Raw genomic sequence first — 23704 nt, forward strand, 5'->3', positions numbered from 1 at the left:
CCTCCTACTGGTGGGCCCCAAAGTTTTTATGTGAATATTTGAAGTTCTGACCAACTGGAATAGAGAAATTCCTCTCACTAAGAAATAATGATATTTTCAATCGTAAACTCTCTTTGATCGAGTATTTCATATTACTGTACTGTTTTTCTAAAAACACCATACTCATGTCTTAAGCTACAAGCAGTCAAATGTGCTGTAACATAGGGACAGTAACCTAAATGATAGTCATAATCATTTGGGAGTAATTATTTTTATCCACCACATCATGTCTCTATTTGGTCAGCCCATTTTGGTCTCACAGTGTTTTGATTGGATGTTGTATTATTTCTCTGCTGATGTCATACCTTGTTTTCTGTGTCAGGAATGGACTATTTCATCCTTCTACACAACCTATTTTCTTCATAACCCTTTCCCGCCCTCACCAAGTTCTTCTTGTTTCCAAGACCCACCAGGTTTATTATTTAGAATTTTAACATTTTTTCTTAGTTTCCTGCTACCCCGACATATTGGCAACCAGCCATCTTAAAATAATGATCTGACTATTCCAGGATGACTGCCCACCAAAGCAGAAGTAAACACTGGTGCAGTAGGGATCTCTCAATGTTTTTTGTTATATTTATAAAAACTCCCATTTAAAGATGGAATATGTGGAGGCATGTTCACACACAGGCCATTTTTTAATTAATTATATATAAATAAAACTAAATGCTTTCAAAGAAGTTATGTTATGTTATTTGTACTTATAAAGCGCACTGCTACCCTGAGGTGTCCTGGCGCTGAGTACTGGTGACCTGGGAAGCAATATGCTGTTAATGAGAGAAAAACCAAGTTTTCAAACCCTTGCGAAAAGAAATAAGATCTGATGCGTTTCTTAGTTGGAACGGGAGTTCATTCCATGCTTTGGAGGCCAGTGAAAAAAGGTTCTGCCTCCCCAATTAGTTTTCTTAAACATGGATGTTTGAACTAACTTAGAACCTGAAGAACGCAGGGTTCTGCTTGGGACGTACCATGCAAGTCTGTGCTTAAGAAACTCCGGGCCAATAACATTCACCGCTTTAAAGACCACACAGAGGGCCTGGAACCGTGATCTGAGTGGGACTGGGAGCCAATGTAATTTCCTCAGCTCTCCTCTAACCGAGGCAAACCTAGCAGTTTCCGACAGCAATCTTGCTGCCTCATTCTTGACCAGTTGCAGCTTGTACATGTGTTGTTTCTGTAGATTAAGATAGAGGCTGTTGCAATAGTCCAGGCGGGACAAAATCAGGGCCGTAACGGCCGTCCTTAGGTTGCTGGCTGAGAGGAAGAGCTTGATTTTTTTGATTATTCTGAGGACCATGAAACAGCCTGAGGTCACCTGGTTCACTTGGTCCCCCATGGTGAGTTTGTTATCAACCATGACTTCCAGATTCTTGGCTTTCCTAGAGGGTATTGGGCAGGATCCTAGTCCGGTGTCCAGACCAAGGGATTGTTGCCAAATATTAACTCCTCCGTTTTAGCTGAATTGAGTCCGCCAAGGATGCAGATACATTCATGGCAGTGCATTCAAAGATGACCAACGTGAATGTGCACTTATTTACAATGGCCATCTCTTCATCCATTGTGTTTCATTTTACAAGCGTGTTTCAAGATGGCTACCCCAGATGCACATGCATCTGCAAGGCTATCCCGCGCAGAAAATAAGCATTGGCAAAGCCAGTAGGTTTCATGGCATAGACCAATTGGCTTTACTAATGTAATACGTTTCTGTTTGTTTGTGTGGCATTAATAGCCCATCCTTTGAAGTCTTCTCTCTACGCCGGATTAGTCATGATTTAATGACATTTCTGAATGTATTATTGGGTCAGCAGAGTTTAGCTTTAGTTGTGACATGCTCAGTATTGCTCAGTGTTAGGCTTGTTTTTGACTTTGTATATCAAGAGATATGTGTTTGCTGATTTTTCTGAACTGCCATTTTCAGCTTTGAAAGTTCTTTTTGGCCTCCCTGAATGTACTGTTCTAGAGGGAGTGGAATGTGCATGAACATTTGAAGTTGATCAAAGTAAGAGTCTGACAGGCCTTCCAACACCATTGTCTGCATTGTCGAACAGGGGTTGTAGCCTTACCTGGACCCAAAAGAAAGAGTCAGGAGCATAAACATTTTAGCAAAAGGGGGTGAGATGTCTATTTATTTATGGTTATACAATGTATTCATATTCTGGAATGCGCTGATTATTTCTTTCTATTGAGTAACACATGGACAATGGGCTTAAAAAATTAAAAGGCCGATTTTCGCAATTACAGATGGAGCCACGCATGCATGCGAACAGCTGCAACCACTAATTCACATATGTTAAAATTCTGCTCTTACCTGGATGATAATTTGTACCATTCACTTCACAGAAGCAGCGTGCAGTAGTTTTTGTGGTAACGCTGGACTCGGTTGTTCTGTAAATTTCTGTAGCATTCACAGGGGCACCTATGGGTAAAATTACAATATCTGAGATTATCGTAATTTCACCAGTTGTTTTGCTATTATCACAATGGACATACGTGGGGCTGGTTTCAGCTTTGCCGCATATGTAGAAAGACAATATACTCTAAGAGCTCTTGCTAGGCATACTTCAACATTAACGTATCTAGCACATTAGTCCATAAAGCACAGTTTTAAAGTTTACTGCTTTCCAGTGAATCTATAGTGTACTGTTTAAACTGGTTATAAGCAGTGTTTGAGAAACATTCTAGACAATTCATACTCATTATAAGGTGTATCATACAGTTGTCTGTGCCCCATGGTTGACTTGCTTCCGGGGTCTAATTTTGTTTTGTTAGTCCTTTGCTGTAAAAAGCTGCATATCAGCCCCACCTCACCACCAGCCCATGACCTTTCTCACATTTTTCTCGATAATTAAGTAAGTTGAGGATGCAGGGCAGTCAGAGCGCCACGCACACTTGTTTTGGAACAATTTTGTGAGTGAGGGTGGAGATGATGGCCTGTAACTCTTCACTAACATTATACTGGTTCTAAAAATAAGCTAGTGATATAAGCGAGTGCAACAAATAAACAAAAACACTTTTTTTGTGGGAGGAAAGAAAGTGGATAAGAAAGTAGTCAGACGTTTTTGCAAAAATGTGCCTCAATATATAGTGGAGGGGCATGGCCGGACGAGCCAACATGGCGGGCGCCTTCTAGAGCACTCTGGCCGATCGTGATAAATATCCGTCAAAATCCTTCCTATTTTCCCATATCTGGTGCCCAGACTAGCCCAACCCAATATAAGATCGGAGACTGTGGGATGTGTTGTGCTCTGACGATGAAGCTTTGACCCCAGATAGCGCTCCCTAACATCTGGTGACGTGCCTAAGTGGGCCTGCCCAGTAGATGACGATGCCTACCCATCTGCTGGGCCGGCCTGAGCGTAGCAATCCCTGGTGCTCAATTGGCTGCCTTCCGCTGGGAGGGCGGTTGCTGGGACCCAGCGGCTGTCCTGGGGGTGCCGTGGGGGCTGGCTGCTCTATTGTCTGTGGCTGAGCTTGGCAGCCCCGCATGGCCCGGGAAGGCTGGGCTGCCATGGGCCGACTGGCGCGCCCACCGTGTTGACCTCAGTGTCCGGGAATAGGCCACTCCTGGAAGAGAAGCCCTCAACTGATGAACGGCGGAGGTCGGCAGAGAAGCCCCCTTGGACGGCGGGTGCTGCTGGAGGACGCAGCCTCCCAGTGGGCCAGACGACCAGGAGAGTACATTGAGTAGAGCTGAGCATGAGAGCAGGTCCGGCGGCTGACTACAACCAGAGGGAGCGGTGAGTTGCTGTAGCCTGGTGGGGGGGCCATCCGGCTGCAGTGGGGGAAGCAAACAGCCCTGAAATATTTAGCGGCGTTGGGTGTGACTGGTGCCACCCGTGAATGCGTGGCCATCGGGACTTAGGACCTGTGGCTGTAGAAGGAGGGCCATCTTCCAAGCGCAGGGCTCTGGTGCTTGCCCGATTGGCTGCTGGCCACAGGGATATCACGCGGAGAGCGCCGGCGTGGGCGGCGCTGGCGGGCCTTCCCCTTTGATTTGCCATGGACTGAATACAAGTAGGGTGAGGGGGAATTACCAGGAGTTGGTTGTCCGGTGGGTGAGATCCTCTTAGAGGGTCCACTTGCAGTCGGTCCTTGGGTGGTGGATGCAGCCATGGTAGGCCCGGTGCGGCTTGCTGCCCAGGACAGGCTGAGTCCGTGAGGGCCGACTCCTGGTGCCCCTTCTCCCACTCTGTCAAGACCCCAGGTGGGTCGGTTGCAGGGATCTACCATCATAGTCACCATGGCAAAGGACAAAGTGCCCGCGTCTTCGATGAAGCAGAGCACTTTGGACCAATACACGACCGCCCGCGCAGCGCAACATGTGGATCAGATGGGGAGACCCAATCCCAGATAATGCAGCCCTGCTGGCAGCGATTACCCAGTCCTGCGACATGCTAGATGCCAAAATTGGTGCAGCGGGCACAGAAGTCTCTTTCCTACGTCAGGACCTTTGCATAGCAGTAGACCAGATTAATGATGTGGAGACTCAAGTGTTGGTTGTGGAAGACACAGTTACAACCTTACAGCAAAAAGTCAACTGCCTAACTGTCATCCCTCAAGAACTTGCGACAAGAGTTTAGGATGCAGAGGGCCGCACGCAACACAATAACCAACGCTTCATGGGCTTCCCCGAGGATTGTGAAGGGACCTCCATGACAACATTTGTAGCACAATGGCTGCGCTCATTGATGCCGAAAGGGTCCCTCTCTCCATCTTTTGTTGTAGAATGAGCCCATAGAGCCCTGGTTAGGAGGCCTTCCCCTGGAGCTCGGCCCCGTCTGATCATTGCCAAGCTCCTGAACTAATCAGACAGAGTTGCAGTCTTACAGTAGCCCTGGGCCAAAAAGATAAACTGATCCAGGACTTGCAGAATATTATGATATTTCCAGACTGTACACGTCTCGCGCAACAGCAGCGTCAATCCTTTGTGGCCGCCAAGCACAAACTGAGAGACCTCAACATCCAATACATGCTGCTGTACCCCCCACTAGTGCGAGTCATATATATGTCCAAGACTTTGACACCCCAGAAGAGGTCTTCAAATGGATGGATGAAACTACCTCACTCAGGCCGAACACTCCACCTCTGCTGGAATTGGACTCCTCTCAGAGCACCAGACAGGGCCACCCGAAGAAACATTAATCGAAGCGGAGACACCAATTGCAATGGAACTGGCACTCCCAGACACAAGTAGAAGACTTTCTTCTCTCATGTTAGAATTAGATATTAAGAATGTGCCTTGACAGTTCTGGGATCAACCTACGTGCGGGGAACTGAATGTCACGGTTGGCCCTCATGAGGTCCACCCGCACGTTCTAAAGACTGATGGTTGGGGAGATGGTGTTTTTGGGACTCCGTTGGTGTGAGACCTCCCAGACCCAACATTGGGGTCCTGGCAGAGCCCCCACTGCAACAGATGCTTCAAGTTCCTCGAGGTATGGTGCTAGTGGGAGGGGTTTAGGGATGTTCATGTTATATGGCTTATATCTGTTGATGGTTAGACACAGGCATGGGTGTCTTTCTGCTTCCACACACCACTCTCATGTACACTACCATTCCCCAAGATTTACTAATGACAGATACACAGATGGCTCGCTCTGGTATGATTCACATAGCGACCTGGAATGTAAGGGAGATGCCAGATAAACTGAAGAGGGGAGCAGTGTTGAAACAAGCCAAGATACTGGGGGTTGATATACTGCTGATGCAAGAGGCCCACATGATGGGCAAGAGAGCCCCCTGCCTGGCACGCTATGGATTCGACCAAATATATCACTCTGGGTTCGTCCAAGGGTCACGGGGTTCACCCATCCTTATCCATTGCAGGATTCCCTTTAGGTGTGCTCAGACATGGCAGGATTCTAGTGGGAGATACACCATAGTTGCTGGTACGCTATATGGGGAGTACCTCGTGCTAGGCAGTTTTTACGCCACCCCCGCACTTGGACATACATTCAAGGAGAAAGTCATAAGTCTGTGGGGAACCTTGCCTGATGGTTTGTCAGTGATAGGAGGGGACTGGAATGACACCATGCACCATATCGACAGGTGGCGCCCTGGTTTCCCTGGCGGTAACTAGTCACAATATTGAAAAAAAATATCGACTGGACAGAATATCGAGTTTGTGATATCGAATAGACAGAATATTGAATTCCAAAAATATAGTGGTGCAGAATATCAAAATACAGGTAAGAAATATTGAGTTCCACAATATCTAAGTAAATATTATCAATTTTTTGTGTGTGTTTTAAGTGTTAGTATATGTGTTAAAAGTATGTATTATTTTTGTAATGTATGTTTGAATTTTGTAAAAGTAATGAATTTTATGTTAATCAATTGTTGCGCAATTTAATTCCGTAGCGGGTTGTGGGTTTATAGGGGAATAGGGTGGGAAGTAATTTAATTATAATATGTATTTTTAGCATTATTTAGAATGAATTAATTATATGTTAAATATTTTTGTGTAATTTAATTCTGTAGCGGGTTGTGGGTTTATAGGGGAATAGGGTGGGAAGTTATTTAATTGAAATAAAGTAATTTATTATGTTATTACTTAATAATGTAATATCTAATAATGTATATTGTTAATTAAGTTAATTATTTTAATATTAATTGATTACTAATTGATTAATAAATAATTAATTAATTCGTTATTATATTAATTGTGTAATACTTTTCATTAATTAGTAATTAATTAGATAATAATTATTAACAATTAATTTGTGAATATAGTTATATTGTTAATTGTAATTAATGGATTAATTAATTGTGAATTAATTATGTGAATTAATTAATATGTTACAATATTGTAGGTGATGTTTATAGGGGAAAATGGTGGGAGGTAAATATTTTAACAAAATAATTAATTGTTCATTAATATTAATTATATTTGAGGAGTGGGTATATTAATTTTTTTCCTACGCTATCCAAACCTTTCCTTACTGTTGCACTCACTGGAGTGGGGATAGTAATTTTTACCCTTCTGCTAGCCAACAGTTTCCCTACTAATGCACTCAGTGGAGTGGGAATAGTAATTTTTACCCTCCCGCTATCCAATGCTTTCCCTACTGTTGCACTCACTGGAGTGGGAATAGTAATTTTTACCCTCCCACTACCCAACGCTTTCCCTATTGTTGCACTCACTGGAGTGGGAAAAGTAAATGTTACCGTCCCGCTATCCAACGCTTTCCCTACTGTTGCACTCACTGGAGTGGGAATATTAAATTTTACCCTGCCATTATCCAATGCTTTCCCTACAGTTGCACTCACTGAAGTGAGAATAGTAAATTTTACTCCCCCGCTACCCAACGCTATCCCTACTCTTGCACTCACTGGAGTGGGAATAGTAATTTCTACCCTCCTGCTATTCAACGCTTTCCCTACTGTTCCACTCGCTGGATTGGGAATAGTAACTTTTATTTATACGCTATCCAACATTTTCACTACTGTACCACTTGTTGGAGTGGAAATAGAAATGTTATCTTTTACGCTATGCAATTTTTTCATTATTGGTATATTTAATGTAGTGTAAAATATATATATTTTTTAATTAATTTTAACGTTTTAACTTATTATATATACATTATTTTTATAGTTATATTATAGTTATATATATATATAGATATATATGTAATTATATCTAAAATAAAACATTTAAATGCATGTTTTTTAACTTACATTTATTATTGATTAATGTTAAGAGTAAGTATACCCGTAGGTATCAGAGCACTTTCCATGAGAAACATTGAGTTTCAAGATACAAATTACATCTGTTACAAGAGCATAGTAAAAGCACAGGCAAAAAACAATTTAAAAGTAGTTTGTCGGAGGGGGTGGGAGGAAGGACACACAGCGGGGAGACAAGGAGAACTGTGCCCAATGACCGGCTGGGTAGGTGGCAGCCGAGGGGGAAAACCAGGGCCAATCTCCTCTATAGCTGTCTAGCAGCTCCTCCGGGCATCAGCCATGTTGCTCAGGTCTCCGAGGTCAGGGATAACAAGAATAACAGTTTCGCATAGTTACATTTAGTTACAGTTGCATAGACAAACATATAAGGACAAGTCCCCAATGGAGGATGGATGAAAATGGGGAGGGGATTAGAAACAGGGGGATGGGAACCAGGTGACTGTGCCTAAATAGCAATTCCAGCAATGACTGTTCCTCCATCATAATTCTCTCCACTGAGAATGCAGGGTCTGTCCGAGGATTGCACCAATATTCGTTAATGTTGAGGAGGTGGGAAGCTGCGTAATAAGTAAAAATGCCAGCTGCTGCTATCCCGCCACAGTAGGTGGATTGAGTACATGTTCGCAGTGCAATGTGGTTGGCCCCTACGCCCCACAAGAAGGTACCAAGTAGTACTATTCTCAAATATCTCGTAAAGCAGTTTCATTTTTTTTTTTACAAATTAGTTATTTGAAAGAGGCCATTTATCAATCAGAGTGGTTTTAGCTAATAAATGTGTATTAGCTTGTTTTCTCACCCTATTGTCTCGAACAATCAATCAATCAATCAATCAATCAATCAATCAATCAAGAATTGTTAAAGTGCAGCAAATCACTGGTGAGGGACTCAAGGCGCTGGAGATGTTAACTGCGTCATGGTGAGATGTTCATTCAAACAGCCACGTCTTGAGTCCTTTCCTTAATTGCTAGAGCGATGAGGCGGTCCAAGCTTTGGCCGCTAGGTGTGAGATGGAGCGCCCCCCGCTGTTGTCTTGGTGGATCCGGGGCATCTCTGCAGGGAAGAGGGAGGTGAATTGTAGGTGTCTGGTTGGTTGGTGGAAAGTCATGCGTTTGTTGATATATGCTGGTCCTTTGTTGTGCAGGGCTTTGTATGTGTTGGTTACTATCTTGACCTGGCATCTCTTTTGAATCAGGAGCCAGTGTAGCTTTTTGAAGTGGGGAGGGGTGTGGGCCTGTCAGGGGAGGTCAAATATGAGTCTTGCTGCTAAGGTTTGTATTATCTGTAGTCTCTTCAGGAGGCATGCAGTGCTTCCTACGTAGAGTGTGTTCCTGTAGTCCAATATGCTGGTGATGAGGGCCTGCGTGATGGTCTTCCCGGGTTGACTGGGAGCCACCTGAAGATCTTCCAGAACATGTGCAGGGTGCGGAAGCAGGTGGATGGTACTGCGTGTAACTGTTTCTCTATAGATAGCTTACTGTTCAAGATGATGCCGAGGTTGCGGGTGTTATTTGGCGGGGTGGGCGATGGACCAAGTTCAGCAGGCAACCATGTGTTGTTCCATGGCGAGGTGTTAATTCCAAAGATGAGGACTTCCATTTTCTCTGTGTTGCGCTTGAGACAGTTGTCTTTCATCCAGTCAGCGACTTTCATCATGCACCAGTGGAAATTGGCTCTGGTGGCGGAGGGGTCTTCTGATAGCGGGAAGATGAGTTCGGTGTCATTGGCTTAGGAAATGGTGTTAAGTCCTTGCGATCTGACTGTATTGGCCAGAAGGGTCATGTACATGTTGAAGAGGGTGGGGCTGAGGGAGGATCCTCGGAGGACGCCGCAGATGATCTACTTGGGTTACAAGGTGAACGGTCGGAGATGGATTTTCTAACCTTCCTTCCATCACATTTCACAATTAGAATGTCCAATTGAACCCCTTTTTAGGTCGAGCTTCGATCAACCTGTTATATCTCTACTGTGGGGTTTGGCAAACCCACCGATTGCCATTGGTTAGTATCTGTGGCATTCAGAAATGCTGGCTTCTTACTGGTGCATTTCTATGAAAGTCCCTCCTGTGCGTGTTTAGCTCTCTTTCCGGTGATTTCAATCAAAGAGCATTTTGATGGCCTCTCTTCCCTCCTCCCATCTGGCTACTGCAGGTCAGGTATTGTTTTTTTTTGTTCTTTTGTTCTGGTTTCTTTCTGTTTAAATTGTATTAACACGCTGCAAAGGTAAATGTATTTTATTTTTTAATCCATTTCCCTTGTGTATGAATGCAACATATTTTTCTTTGGTTTTGTTAATTTCCGTTTCGCCTTGCCCTTGTATTCAAAGGCATCGTTGTTTTCTTTGGTCCGCATTTGCAGGAAGCCGGCACTTGCTGGACACCGGCTTCGGCAATGGTGGCAGCTTCTTGTTCCCCTTGCTTAGAGCTCCTTGATCCAAACCATGCTCCCGCCCTCCCTTTCTCGTCCTTGCAGAATGAAAAGTTGCAGGAGACAGATAAAAATATGCAATTCATCACAGAGAGAAAGTGGCACTGTAACGGCTTCATCGTGCCTAGGGACATCTTTTTCCTATGATGTTTTTTGGGGTGACTGCTGCGGGATGTGGCCATTGCTGTTAAGTACTGTAGTGTATGTTATGCAATCGACATAACGCATGTAAATATAAAATAGCTTTGTTTAATATTCATAACCACTAACGCAGTTGATGAACATGTGATCTATGACAAATTACACTGTTGAGACCCTGATCACGAAATTAATTTGATTTGTGACGTAACTCATGAGGAAAATTAAGTCATAACTAATGGTGACTTCTCAAGTATACGCAATGCCACAGGTAGAGGAACAGGTTGTCTGGGAGGATGGATATACTCCTATTACATACGTTATGTTAGTGTGCACATGGGGGCTTAATTCGTTGACAAGTATGACTCCGTAGTGAGTTAGTGACTTAACACAGGACTCCCCTTTTCTTGCTTTCCCATCGTAATCTTACCTTCTTTGAAACTTCGATTTTTATCTGTGGAAGATAAGTGTTTTTATTAATAGCATATATATTATTGCAAGATTTTGTAACCTTGATTTCTCTGAAGCCAGGTGTTTTTGTTTTATTGAGTGTAATTTCTGTTGAACGTTATAACAGAAAAACGAAAGCCTCAAAATGTAAATGTCATTGTGCTGTATGAGATTGAACTGACTTCCGCGTCTTCAATGATTGCTTCACAAGTCTACAGTGTCAGAGGCTAGGGTGTGTCCATGCTGGGCAGAAATGGAAGGTGCCTTATAGTAATGTTGTGAGGCACCTGGTACCATGATAAGTGTTTTATATATACTTGCAAAGACCACCTACACTGTACATCCTGCTGTACCAAGGCCAGACCAGGCCAGGTCCAGCACAAGCATTATACGATCCAAAAACGAACTCATTCATTGTTCATAACGACATGCACACTGACCTAAGGCTGCAATCCGCGTTAATATTTGATTTTTATATTTTGAAGCTTTTCCATTATGTGATTATTAAATATTCCAGACCCCTGACTTTCAGTTGCAAAGAAAGAACTTTTCCACTGGATAACACTTTCTTATTTGTATACGTCTGAAATATTATCTTGCCAAACTGATTGTTTATTCTGTTAATACCCTTCTTGCTGCTCAGTAAGGTATTTATCCTGAAATACAATATAGTCCAGAATTTAACACAAATCCTTTTGGAAACTTACATACATGTAGTTTCCTTTCACTGCCAAATGAGAACAAGTACATCTTAGAATGCAATATGAGCGAAGGGTCAAACAGAACACATAGTGAACATGTGACCATAAGTTATTCGACTAAATGGGGCATCTTAAGTTTTTTAAAACATAAACTTCTACAAGAGATATCCAGGTGCTTTTACTCCCTCCCCATTAAGGAGAAACAAAAAGGTTAAGGCAGGTACTCAATATTACAGTGCTAGATAAATTAAATAAATCTTCAGCTGCAAGTGAAGACTTAGAAAGTTGTTTTGGGGCCTGAGAGAGACGGGCATAGCATTCCATGCTTTGGAGGTGATCAATGCTAGGGATTTTCCTTCTGTTGTTTTCCTGCACAAAGCTCCAAATAGAGCCAAATAGTGCCTTGCTTTCTCCTTAACCTCACATCATTATTTATTTACTAGTTGCCACAAAAGCATTTTGACCAGCAGTGCTGACCTGAGTTGGTTTGGAAGTACATAGCGAAGTTATGGAGGTGATGTGTGGTTGATGCTTAGAAAGGAGAAAGCAGTGCAAAATATTTCTGTGTATATAGTTACAGGCCCGATTTAATGAGAAAGCGAGGTTTGTATTTGGTTACTGTGGTGTCGCAGTCTAGTGCTCGGCACCCACGTGACCAGCATGGTGCCTCAAGGGAAATCCGAGGCGTGCGCACAAGGGGAGGGGACACTGCCGAGAAGACACACAAGGCTCTCCCACTTTATGAATTAAGCTACTTGTACCTGCCAGCGGCCTCTGTCGTTCCTTCCCAGAGGGCTTTTGATATCACCACAGACTGGCGACGAGCCTGAACAGACCCCGCCGACATCGCTGCTCCGAGTGCCGCCTCAACTGCTGCGGGCGGTCTAGAAGCCGGTCCCCGCAACGGCCACATGGAGAGCGGCTTGCACACCTGCATCCAGCCTGTGGCTGTGACTATATCCCGGCATCCTGCCAACCAGGAATGGAGGTATGAGAGCAGCACGATCGTAGTCATGGACTCTAACGCACGCACACTGCACGAAGCGCCACCACTCCACAACTGCCAAAGGAGCCTGCGTGCACGAGCATCATGCAAATAAATGGTGCTCCCTGCATGCGCCTCAGTCAAAGAGTGCCCCAAGCTCATACCGCTGCTCCGCCTCCAACAGGCGGCCCCTGCTCTGCCTTCAAGCAACCCCTCATACAGTGTTTCCTGCATCTACCTCCACAGTGACACAGTCACGGCGGCTCCATACCACCACTGTGGCCCAGAGTCACAGGCTGAAATCCATGGATGCCTGTGTGAGCTTCCCTTGGGTGCCTCCACACGTGCCTCCATCACAGTCTAACACTACCAGCCGTGTACCCCAGTGACGATCCTCATAACCGGACACTCACCAGTCCTTTGCAATGTGTGCCTAGACCTTCTTGTTGACCAATCCGGTACCGTTCCTCCCCAAGCCAGACGAACCGGCCATGAAATGGGCGGATTGAAAGCGTTACTTCCTCAACTATTTATCAGCATTGGAGGATGAAAGGGAAGAAGAGTTCTCCAGTACACGCATGAAGAAAATACTGCTTCACAGTCTTGGCCCGGAGGGGTTACGGGTGTATGAGAACATGGTCAAAAAACCGAGAACGGCAACTGATGAAGACATATTCCAACATGCATAGGATGACCTAGACGGTCATTACCAGCCAGTCATTTGCACGGCCATAGGTAGATACAATTTCTTCCAATGAAAACAAAGCGACACAGAGACGGTGGAGGACTATGTCGCAGCCCTCAAAAAACTGTCCGTAAATTGCAAGTTCGGCCATCTGCATGATTACTTAGTACGAGATCAGATAATAATGCACACGGTCAAACCCAGTGTGCAGGAAAATTTGCGGGTGAGTGGGGAAGCACCTCTCCATGAGATCATAGCGATCATCAAAAAGGCCAAACTGTCCAAAATATGTGCTGCAGCTGCCAAAAAAGACAACAACTAACTGACTGTGTGTAAAGTAAGCAACAAGAACACTTCCAGGGACAAACCATGCTCGCCATGGGGCATAAGTATGGCTGACAGCCCAAGAAGATTTTGGCAGGGCCCAACCACCTACCCCTGACTCAAAAAGCTCCTGTTACAGATGCAGCAGCCAGACTCACATGGCCAATGACAAACAATGCCCTGCCTTCCATGTAAAGTGTTCCTTTTGTGGGGTGATGGGACACTTTGGCAAAGTCTGCTGGCGAAGACCCAACAGCGGCGCTGTTAAATGTGTCATGTATGACTCGGAGCCCGAAGTGAGGGAGGGGGATGGTGATGATGATTGCATCTTGTGCATTGACGAACAGGTGTTTGGCATTGATTACAACTCCAGAAGGAAACCATCCAATCTATTACCCATAGGGGGTCCAGATATCCATGATAGCAGACTCAGGGTCCCCATTCATGATCATACAGAAAGACATATGGGACAGGGATTTTGCCAGCACCCTAGGACAGCACCTACACCCTACAGACATACATCCTGTCACTTTCACAGGGGAAAAGATCCTCCATGATAGGGTTCAGGCAACTCCACTTCAAGTTCAAGGGGCGAGACACAACAGGCAAATTGTACGTGACCGAAACAGGTCCTCGGATGGGTCGACCAAGGAGCGCTGGGCATCCAACTCAACCCCGGAGGAGAAAAGCAAGTACTAATGACGGACGATTCTCCCAGACTTGACGTAGCCAAACTGCGCAAATAATTCCCCAACGTCTTTGGCTGAACCATCGGGCAACTGTCAAAGTTTACACACAAAATACAGCTGAAAGACAATTCTGTACCAGTCAGTCACAAGGTGCAGAAAATCCAGTTCAACTGCAGGGAAGCAGTGCAACAGGAATTGCAGCGCCTGGAAGACAACGGCATTATAGAGCCCATCAAAAGAGCCGAGTGGCTGGTGCCCTTGGTAGTGGCACGCAAGCCAAATGGGAAAGTACGCCTTTGCATCGACCTTCCAGAACTCAACAAAAACATACTAGTTGACAAGTTCCCACTACCACGGAACAACAACATGCTACCGCAAACCAACGGAATCAAGTGGTTTTCGACCATAGACTTAACGGCCCCATACCATCAAATCTTGCTTCATCCTTCGTCTAGGAAGTTGACCTCCTTCATTACCCCATTTGGCTGATACCGATTTCGGATTTTGCCCTTTGGATTGGCGTCTGCAGCGTTGGTATTCCAGAAACTAATGCTTAACTTGTTCAAAGACTGCTGTGACGTCTTATACTTCCAGGACGACATTCTCGTAACGGGCAGAACCAAGACAGAACACGATGAGTGCCTTCCAATAGTCCTGCAAACCCTCTCAACCAATGGCCTCACCGCTGAACTGGAAAAATGCAGGTTCGGTCTACGCAGAGTCACGTACCTGGGGCATGAGATTGGTGAACATGGGATATCTCCGAAGAAAGCCAACTCAAAGCCATCCGGTTGGTGCCCAGACCTCGAACCAAAGATGAAGTACGCTTCTTTCTTGGACTGGTAGAGTTCTATAGCAAATTCGTCAGGAACTTCGCAACCAAGACTCACAACTTGCACCAGCTGCTGAAGGAGAAGAACACGTTCAACTGGTCAACAGAAGCAGATGCAGAATTTTAGACCATCAAAAACAACACCAGCGAAGCCATCCCACTGCTAGGGTTCGAAAGCTCATGCCAGCGAGAAGGGTTTAGGGGCAGTCCTGTCACAACTCTTCACGGACGGCATGGAAGTAACCATAGGTTTCGCGTCCTGCTCCCTCGCTCCCCACGAGGAAAAATTCAGCATCATAGGAAAAGAAATGCTGGCTTCCATCTGGGCCATGGAAAATTGGTAATACCTCTGGGGCTGCAAATTCACGCTCCTCAAAGTCCTCACTTCCAGCGGGCATGCCAAAGCCGTCCCGCGCATCACCTAAATGATGCTCTGGCTCCTGGATTTCATCTATGAGGTTGAATACCTGCCGGGCCACAAGAACAAAGTGGCTGACTTTCTCAGCCGTTAAGCCGCAATGGAAGTTGCCCCACACACGGTTGGGAAGAGTTCCAAGTGGCACTCACGGCAGACCAAGAGTCCATCATCAGCGCACAAGATTGGAAAACAGCCTACGAACATGACCCAGATCTCTCCAATTTGAAGTCCTTCATCACTCGGTGCTGGCCGGAGAAGAAGCACTTGAAGGACGAACTCCGGAAGTATTGGGAGGTGCGCGAGGAATTATCCCTCAGCAAAGATGCCACCGAAGCAAAGATGCAAAGATGTCCCTCCGAAGGCTTTGCTGGACCGCCTCCTCATCGTACTGCACGAAGGCCATCTGGGCATCGTCAAATCCAAACTAAGGGTGAAACAGTCGTACTGGTGGCCAGCGGTGGATAACTCGGTGGAAAGATTTGGGCAAGATTTCCAGCATAGCGCCAACGCAGACAAAGTGCACACTTCGCTGAGACCCCCGATGGGGGAATTCAGCTTGCCCACAAACCCATGGGAAGAGATGTCAGTGGACATATTAGGCCCCATCCTGGACATGTGGGGAGTACCCAAATACGTACTAGTCCTTGTTGACAGATACTCGAAATGGCTGGGAGTAGACATATGCGACACAGTGGACACCGATGCCGTCATCACATTCTTGACAAATGCGTTCTTGAGGGAAGGAATTCCGAGAGTCCTCACAAGCGACAACGGTCCCCAGTTCACCTCGTAAAAGTGTATTGCCTTCCTTGGGAGAAATGGCATCTGAGACAAACACACGCCAGTGTACCACCCCGCAGGTAACGGCCAAGCAGAACGGTTAAACCGCGTAATCATGGGTTCAGTCCAGGCCGCCATCAGTACGGGCAAGAACTGGGAGACAGAAGTCAAAAACACAGTATGGGCCAATCGCATCACTCCCACCCTCACAGGTGACCGTCCTGAGTTCATCAGAAGCGGTCGCTCCTCACGCTGCTCCAGGCTCTGATTGGTATCGTAGCGCTATACTGCCAGACCGCTCTTTGCTATTTAAAGCCATAGCGCATTACTCGCATTGCTCGCATTGCTCCTGCATATAATTGTGCCTGACTGCTGATTGCATTTGTATCGTAGCGCTGTGTTGCTGAGGTGCGCATTCATGGTCATTCGGTTGTGCTTTGCTGCCTTAGCCTGAGTTGTTCATTTGTGCCTGATTCTGCCGGTACCACTGGCCATTTCATAGCCAATATCAAAGTTGTGCCCCAATCTCGTCCTGTTAGGCTTTTGGCTTGCTGCCATTTTGTTGTTTGTTGTTGTGCCTCCCTGCCCGGCTCTCCACCCCGCTCCCGCCTCCCAGCTGCTCCTCCCTCGCTCCGCCCCCTCCACTATCCACATATGACAGACGCATTTGCGCGCAGCGTTCACGTGCAGCGAACGCGCGCCGAAGGTGCGCCAAAGGTAAGCCCGTCTACGCCCGTCCGCGCCTGGACCGCGCCCAGCGCCAGACCCCCTGGTCCCCGCAAACTCCTCTCCACCCGCATTACGTACGACTCCGCTACCCTCTCAGCACTCAACTCTGGCCGTCTCCCAGACTGCTACCAAGCCGCCCCCTGACACACCCATGGACCCTTCACCTGCCACTCCTGCAAGCTCGACTGCATCAGGACCCACACCAAATCCATAAACTCCAAACAGAGCTCCGACACTAACCACCTGAAGTGCTTCCTACTCAACACCCGCTCGGTCCACAGACACGCCATTGAACTTTGGAACCTACTCGACACCACATCGCCGGACGTCGCCTTTCTTACAGAAACCTGGGTGAACGCCTCATCAGCGCCCAACGTCGCCATTGCCATCCCGGACGGCTACAAGATCATCCGAAAGGACCGCATCAACCAAACAGGAGGAGGAATCGCCATCATTCATAAGAACACCATCCGCATCACGACCAGTTCCGACGATAACCTCGCAGCCGCCGAACACCTTCACTTCCAGATTCACACCGACCCTAAGACCACACTCAGAGGCACCCTCATCTATGGACCACCCAGACCCCGCACACAATTCAGCGAAGACATCACTGACTTCATCATTCCTCACGCCCTCCCCTCCGAAGACTACATCCTACTGGGAGACCTCAACTTCCACCTGGAAAAGAACAACGACAGCAACACCACCACTCTTTTGGACAACCTCGCCAATCTCGGATTCAAACAGCTTGTTGACACCCCCACCCACTCTGCCGGGCACACGCTCGACCCAATCTTCACCTCCAGCAAGCACATCTCCTTTAATGACGCCACAGCTCTCCATTGGATGGACCACAGCTGCGTTCACTTCAACTACAAAAAGACCACAACCCACAACCACCCACAAACAATTCCCCGGAGAAACTGGAATAAAATTACCACCGACCAGCTCTTCAAATCGATTCACCAAAACCATCCTGCAAAATCATCGGACCCAAACCAAGCAGCCACCAACCTCACACAATGGATCACCCACAGCACTGACGAATTAGCACCCTTGAAAAACCATCAAATCAAGCAAGGCAGCAAAAAAGCCCCCTGGTTTAATGATGACCTTAAAAAATCCAAGAAGATCTGTCGCACCCTCAAGAAAGCCTGGCGAAAAAACCCAACCACCGACAACCTGACCACCTTCAAGAATGCCACCCGCAAACACCACCAACTGATCCGAGCCACCAAGAAATCAGCACTCAAGGATCGACTCGACAACAATGCCCACAACAGCAAAGAACTATTCAACATCGTCAAAGAGTTTACCAACCCCACTGCCGGCACCAACGACATCACTCCATCCCAAGACCTCTGCGACTCTCTAGCCTCGTTCTTCCACAACAAAATCGCTGACATACATAACAGCTTTGGAGACCAGCCCACCCAACCTACCCCCGAACTAAAACCCCCCTCCAACAACCTTTACGCCTGGAACCCAATCACCACAGAAGACACCATCCGCCTGATGAACACCATTCACTCAGGATCGCCAACCGACCCATGTCCCCACCACATTTTCAACAAAGCAGACTCCATTATCGCACCCCATCTTCGAGACGTCATCAACAGCTCCCTCAACTCCGCCACCTTCCCGGAAAGCTGGAAGCACGCCGAACTCAGCGCCCTCTTGAAGAAACCCACAGCAGACCCCACTGAACTTAAGAACTACCGCCCCATTTCGCTTCTCCCATTCCCTGCCAAAGTCATTGAGAAAGCCGTCAACAGTCAACTCGCCGCCTTCCTTGAAGCCAACAAATCCCTCGACCCTTCACAGTACGGCTTCCGAGCCAAACACAGCACCGAGACCGCCCTCATTGCAGCAACAGACGACATTCGAACCCTACTGGACAACGGAGAAACTGCTGCCCTCATCCTACGCGACCTCTCCGCAGCCTTCGACACAGTCTGTCATAACACCCTTATACAACGCCTCAGCAACGTCGGAATACAAGGAAAAGCATTGGATTGGATAATCTCGTTCCTTGCAGGAAGAACCCAGAGAGTCCGACTCCCCCCTTTTAGACCAGAGGCCACCAAAGTCATCTGCGGCGTACCCCAAGGATCTTCACTCAGTCCCACCCTCTTCAACGTATACATGAGTCCCCTCGCATCCATTGTGCGCCAACACAACCTCAACATTATCTCCTACGCAGACGACACCCAGTTGATCCTCTCCCTCACCAATGACCCAAACACCGCCAAAACCAACCTACACGAAGGGATGAAAGAAGTAGCCGAGTGGATGAAGAACAGCCGTTTAAAACTGAACTCGGACAAAACGGAAGTACTCATCTTAGGTTCATCCCCCTCCGCCTGGGACGACTCATGGTTGCCTGTGGTACACAAACAATGATGGAACAGTCCTTGGTTTCCTTAAAGCTGAATTGCAATCCTGTTTCTGTGCAGCGTAGGTTAGTCCAAGAAAATCGTCGCCAAATTGTGGTACACAAACAACGATGCGTAGTCCAGGTGTAGCAGTAGATCCTTCTTTATTAGCAGGTAGTAAGGTGGCAGGTTACAGGTTACAGGATAGGAAGTTACAAGGAGAAAACCCCACCAGGAGAGAGCTTCCAGCTCCTCAGCCTGAGATGACCAACTGACTCTCTAGCTAGAGTCAGGCACTTAACATTCCATGATGTCACAGGACATTCTGATGCAGTGGTAGAGGGGAAAAGATATAGTAAGCATTTACCACATTGCCACCGACCCTGGGAACCGCACCCACACCAACGGACCACGCACGTAACCTGGGCTTCATTCTGGACTCCTCCCTCACGATGACCAGACAAGTCAACGCCGTCTCATCATCATGCTTCAACACACTACGTATGCTCAAAAAAATCTTCCGTTGGATCCCCACCGAAACAAGAAAGTCGGTCACCCATGCACTTGTCACAAGCCGACTGGACTATGGAAACACCCTTTACGCCGGAACCACAACCAAACTACAGAAAAAACTCCAACGCATCCAAAACGCCTCAGCCAGACTCATCCTAGACATCCCCCGCCAAGATCATATTTCAGGTCACCTGAGAGACCTCCACTGGCTTCCCGTCAACAAGAGAATAACGTTCCGCCTCCTCACCCACGCACACAAAGCCCTCTACGACCTTGGACCAGAATACCTCAACATGCGCCTGTCCTTTTACACCCCCACCCGCCAACTTCGATCGTCCAATCAAGCCCTCGCTGCAGTTCCACGCATCCAAAGATCCACCATGGGGGGAAGATCCTTCTCCTACTTAGCGGCCAAGACCTGGAACTCCCTCCCCACCCACCTCTGCCTTACACAGAACCACCTCTCCTTCAGAAAACAACTAAAAACTTGGATATTTGATAAGTAAAGCTCCCCCCCCCCTCAAGCGCCTTGAGACCCTCTGGGTGAGTAGTGCGCTATACAAATCTAAACTTGACTTGACTTGACTTGACTTGACAGGGTACAGCCCGTTCAGGGTACTGCAAGGAAGGGAGCCATTCACAAGAGACAGCCCGATATGGATGGATTTGAAACTTCAAAGGAGATGGTGGCCTGCAGTAGTCAGAAGCAACATACTGAAAACTCAAAAGACCAACAAGGATAACTATGACTGGACGCATGGAGTGGGTGAGGTCTCCTTAGCCCAAGGAGACTGGGTAAGAGTGAAATTGGGCCACTTTGAAAAGAAAGGCGACAGCAAAATCAGCCAGCCCCTACAAATCAGAGAACTGTACTCTTGTTCTGCATTACTGAGCAACGGTAATGTATAGCCCACAGCAGAATGGTGAAGTGCAGCAAGGTCCTGCAGTGGCAGATCAATGGCTCCCCCTCAACAGCTGGATCTCAAGGAGTGAATGTGGATCTGGACGACAACGTCTATACCAGTGACTCCAGGGCTTGTTGCCCAAAAGGGGGAACAGGGGGCAGTGCCGGGTCCGCAGAAGAAAGGAACAACAACGCCTTTGCACAGCACACACCACCCCAGATGCCCAATCACACAGACACCCTAGAGATAAGGCAAAGGGCATCCACCTCACACAACAAAGGCCTGGAGAGAGAAACACACGAGGAGCAGACCTCCGGCACACGCACCCGCACAGGTAGATTAGTGGTGCGACCAAGAAGATACAAGTGGTGCGACCAAGAAGATACAACAAATTTACCACTTAGACATGTGGGGTGCCACCTCACCCTTTAATTCTTAGCTGCCCCAGCAAGGGCACATACATCTCTCTCTCTCTTTAATCGCTCTCTCTCTCTCTCTCTTTCCTATGCTGCACCCCCCACACGTAGCTACAGAGTTCCTCTTATGTAGCTGCAACGGTTACCTTTAGGGCTCCTCCGTTGAGGGGTGACCATGCAGAGACTATGTATAGACTTATCCTCATACTATTCACCATTCATGTAAGCTTAGGCATTTGTCCAGATACTTATCTGTATTGTTGTTAAATGGGGGAGATGTGTGGTGTCAAAGTCTAGTGCTCGGCACCCACGTGACCAGCGCGGTGCCTCATGGGAAATCCGAGGCGTGCACACGAGGCGAGGGGACACTGCCGAGAGCACACACAAGGCTCTCCCTCTTTATGAATAAAGCTACTTGTACCTGCCAGAGGCCTCTGTCGTTTCTTCCCGGGGGGCTTATGATATCATCACAGTTACATAAGAGGATTCACCTAACACGAGGTGATCCTTAAGAGCTGTCTTGATGAGCGAGAAGATAGAAAGAAGGCGAGTCAGCTGGAAGAGAGCTTCAGAGCATTGGTCACAATAAATGCCAGTACCGAAACTTAGAAGCTGTACATGAAGGTTTTGGGGAGGCCAAAAGATTCAGATTGGCTAAACATAAGCTATGAATTGGGGCACATCTGCAGAAGTTGGAGGAATTTTAGTTTGTGGAGGAGCACTTAATTACTTACTTTTTTGATTCCAAATCTAAGGTGCAGATATTCAGTCTTATACTCCTACAAAACGGCCTCGTAGTTATGTTAACACTTGTGTGCACTTCTTTTCCTTAAATATTCTTTGGCAAATTGAATGGCAAACTTATACACAATACATATAGTAAGGCAAATATCGTAAACAGAATTAGGTTATGTAGTGAAATCAGATTATATGTATGATGGTTTTGTAGTTCTACACTTCTTAGCTTACAGCTGAAATTCCCAGTGTGAGGAAGTGCACAGAACACATCTATATACAAGCAATTGCAATGCAATAGGTCTTACATTTACGCACTTTTGTGGAGCTATTGACATTGTAAATGACAATGCTTTTTTTAGTTTTTTTGTTTTTAAAACATAAATATTAGGCAATGTCATTTACAATGGGAGAGGTGAGAGGTGTGGCGCCGCGGCCAGGGCGACTGACGCTGAAATCTGGGGATCAGGGTTCGATCCCCGGCTCCGGCGGCAGGATAGCCCAGCACCATGTGACTCTGGGCAATAGCTCGCTTAATCTTTTCTACGGCCCCCAGCGCCTAGAGACCCTTACGGGTGATTGTGCGCTTAACAAATGTGGATTATTATAATGCCAAAGCTTAAACTCACGTAAATGCGAGACCTGTTGCATTGAAAACAGGGCCTATGAAAAACCATGGATCTCCTCCCTATAGAAACCAGGAAGACACTGGTGCATGCCCTTGTTACTTCTCGTTTAGACTATGGCAATACACTATATCTGGGTGCCACTGCTAAATGTTTAAACAGACTTCAGGTTCTGCAGAATGCAGCGACACGGCTGGTCCTCATGCAACCCAGGAGGGCTGCCTCCAAAAGTGCCTTAAACACCTTACATTGGCTCGCAGTTAGGAAGAGAGTGATGTTCAAGGCTCTCTGCGCGTGCCATCGCATCATCCAGGGCACTGGGCTCGTGTACCTGCGGAGTCTCCTTACCTCCTACACGCCTGCACGGCCTCTTAGATCAAGTGGGACTGGCCTGCTGTCAGTCCCTAAGGTTAAGAAGGCCAGGACGGGTGGTATATCCTTTCGGCTTCTGGCGGCCCAGAGCTGGAATAAACTCTCTCTTAACCTCTGGTTGGAACCATCTGAGATGAAGTTTAGGAAGGATCTTAAAACGTACCTGTTCTCACATTAATAGTTATGCTCTGACGTCGTCCTAGGTTTTATTGTTTTGCCTCTCTGACTTATTCTAACGCGGGGACACACCGACATGGCGTAACCAGGCGCTTTATAAAATTCCCTATTATTACTATTATTTTATATCATCTGATCTACTTCAGGACTGAAAAGATTCTATCAAGTGAATAGCAACTTCTCAAATAAATTTATTTGGTTTGATTCCCGTCTCTGTGATCTCATCCAGAGTAGTCTGCGACCTGCTATAGATGCACCTGCTAAAGATGTTACAGACATAAATTCAGATACCAGTTTTATATTAGACAATATGGTGGTAGCATCCTCATTGGTTTGGATATAGTCATACAACAGTTAGAAATCTTTTAGCAAAATATTAATTGCAAAGTTTGCATAGGTGTTTGCTCTAATCAAAAAGAATTGCAGAAGCATAAGCACTGTTCAGATTTGATTTTAATTGTTGTACCCCTTATGTGATGGTGAAGCCTCAGAAGCTAGATTCAAAGTGGAAGCCAGTGAACCTAAAATCATGTTTAATGGCCATGCCTGTGGGAAGTGTTAGGCAAAATCTTTAAATATGTATCTTTTGTTTAAGAAATTGGGAAGTGCCTGTTTGTCGGGACATTTTCACTCATTGCATAAGAGTGGTAAATCATTCCTGTTATTACTGCAAGTGTCCTACTCCCAGGACTATTCTGGGATT

At 46.6% G+C, this 23704-nt stretch overlaps 1 protein-coding gene across 1 annotated transcript in view; it reads right to left on the minus strand.

Moving 5' to 3' along the window:
- Positions 1-23704, minus strand: part of LOC144823882 (mucin-5AC-like) — a 663881-nt gene that overhangs the window by 115060 nt on the left and 525117 nt on the right. The window contains exon 36 of the mRNA XM_078682770.1: positions 2348-2455. Coding sequence (XP_078538896.1) covers positions 2348-2455 — 108 coding nt within the window. The remainder of the gene's footprint in view (positions 1-2347; positions 2456-23704) is intronic.

This window comes from Lissotriton helveticus, chromosome 3_1 (genome assembly GCF_964261635.1).
Source record: "Lissotriton helveticus chromosome 3_1, aLisHel1.1, whole genome shotgun sequence".
NCBI classification, from domain to species: Eukaryota; Metazoa; Chordata; class Amphibia; order Caudata; family Salamandridae; genus Lissotriton; species Lissotriton helveticus.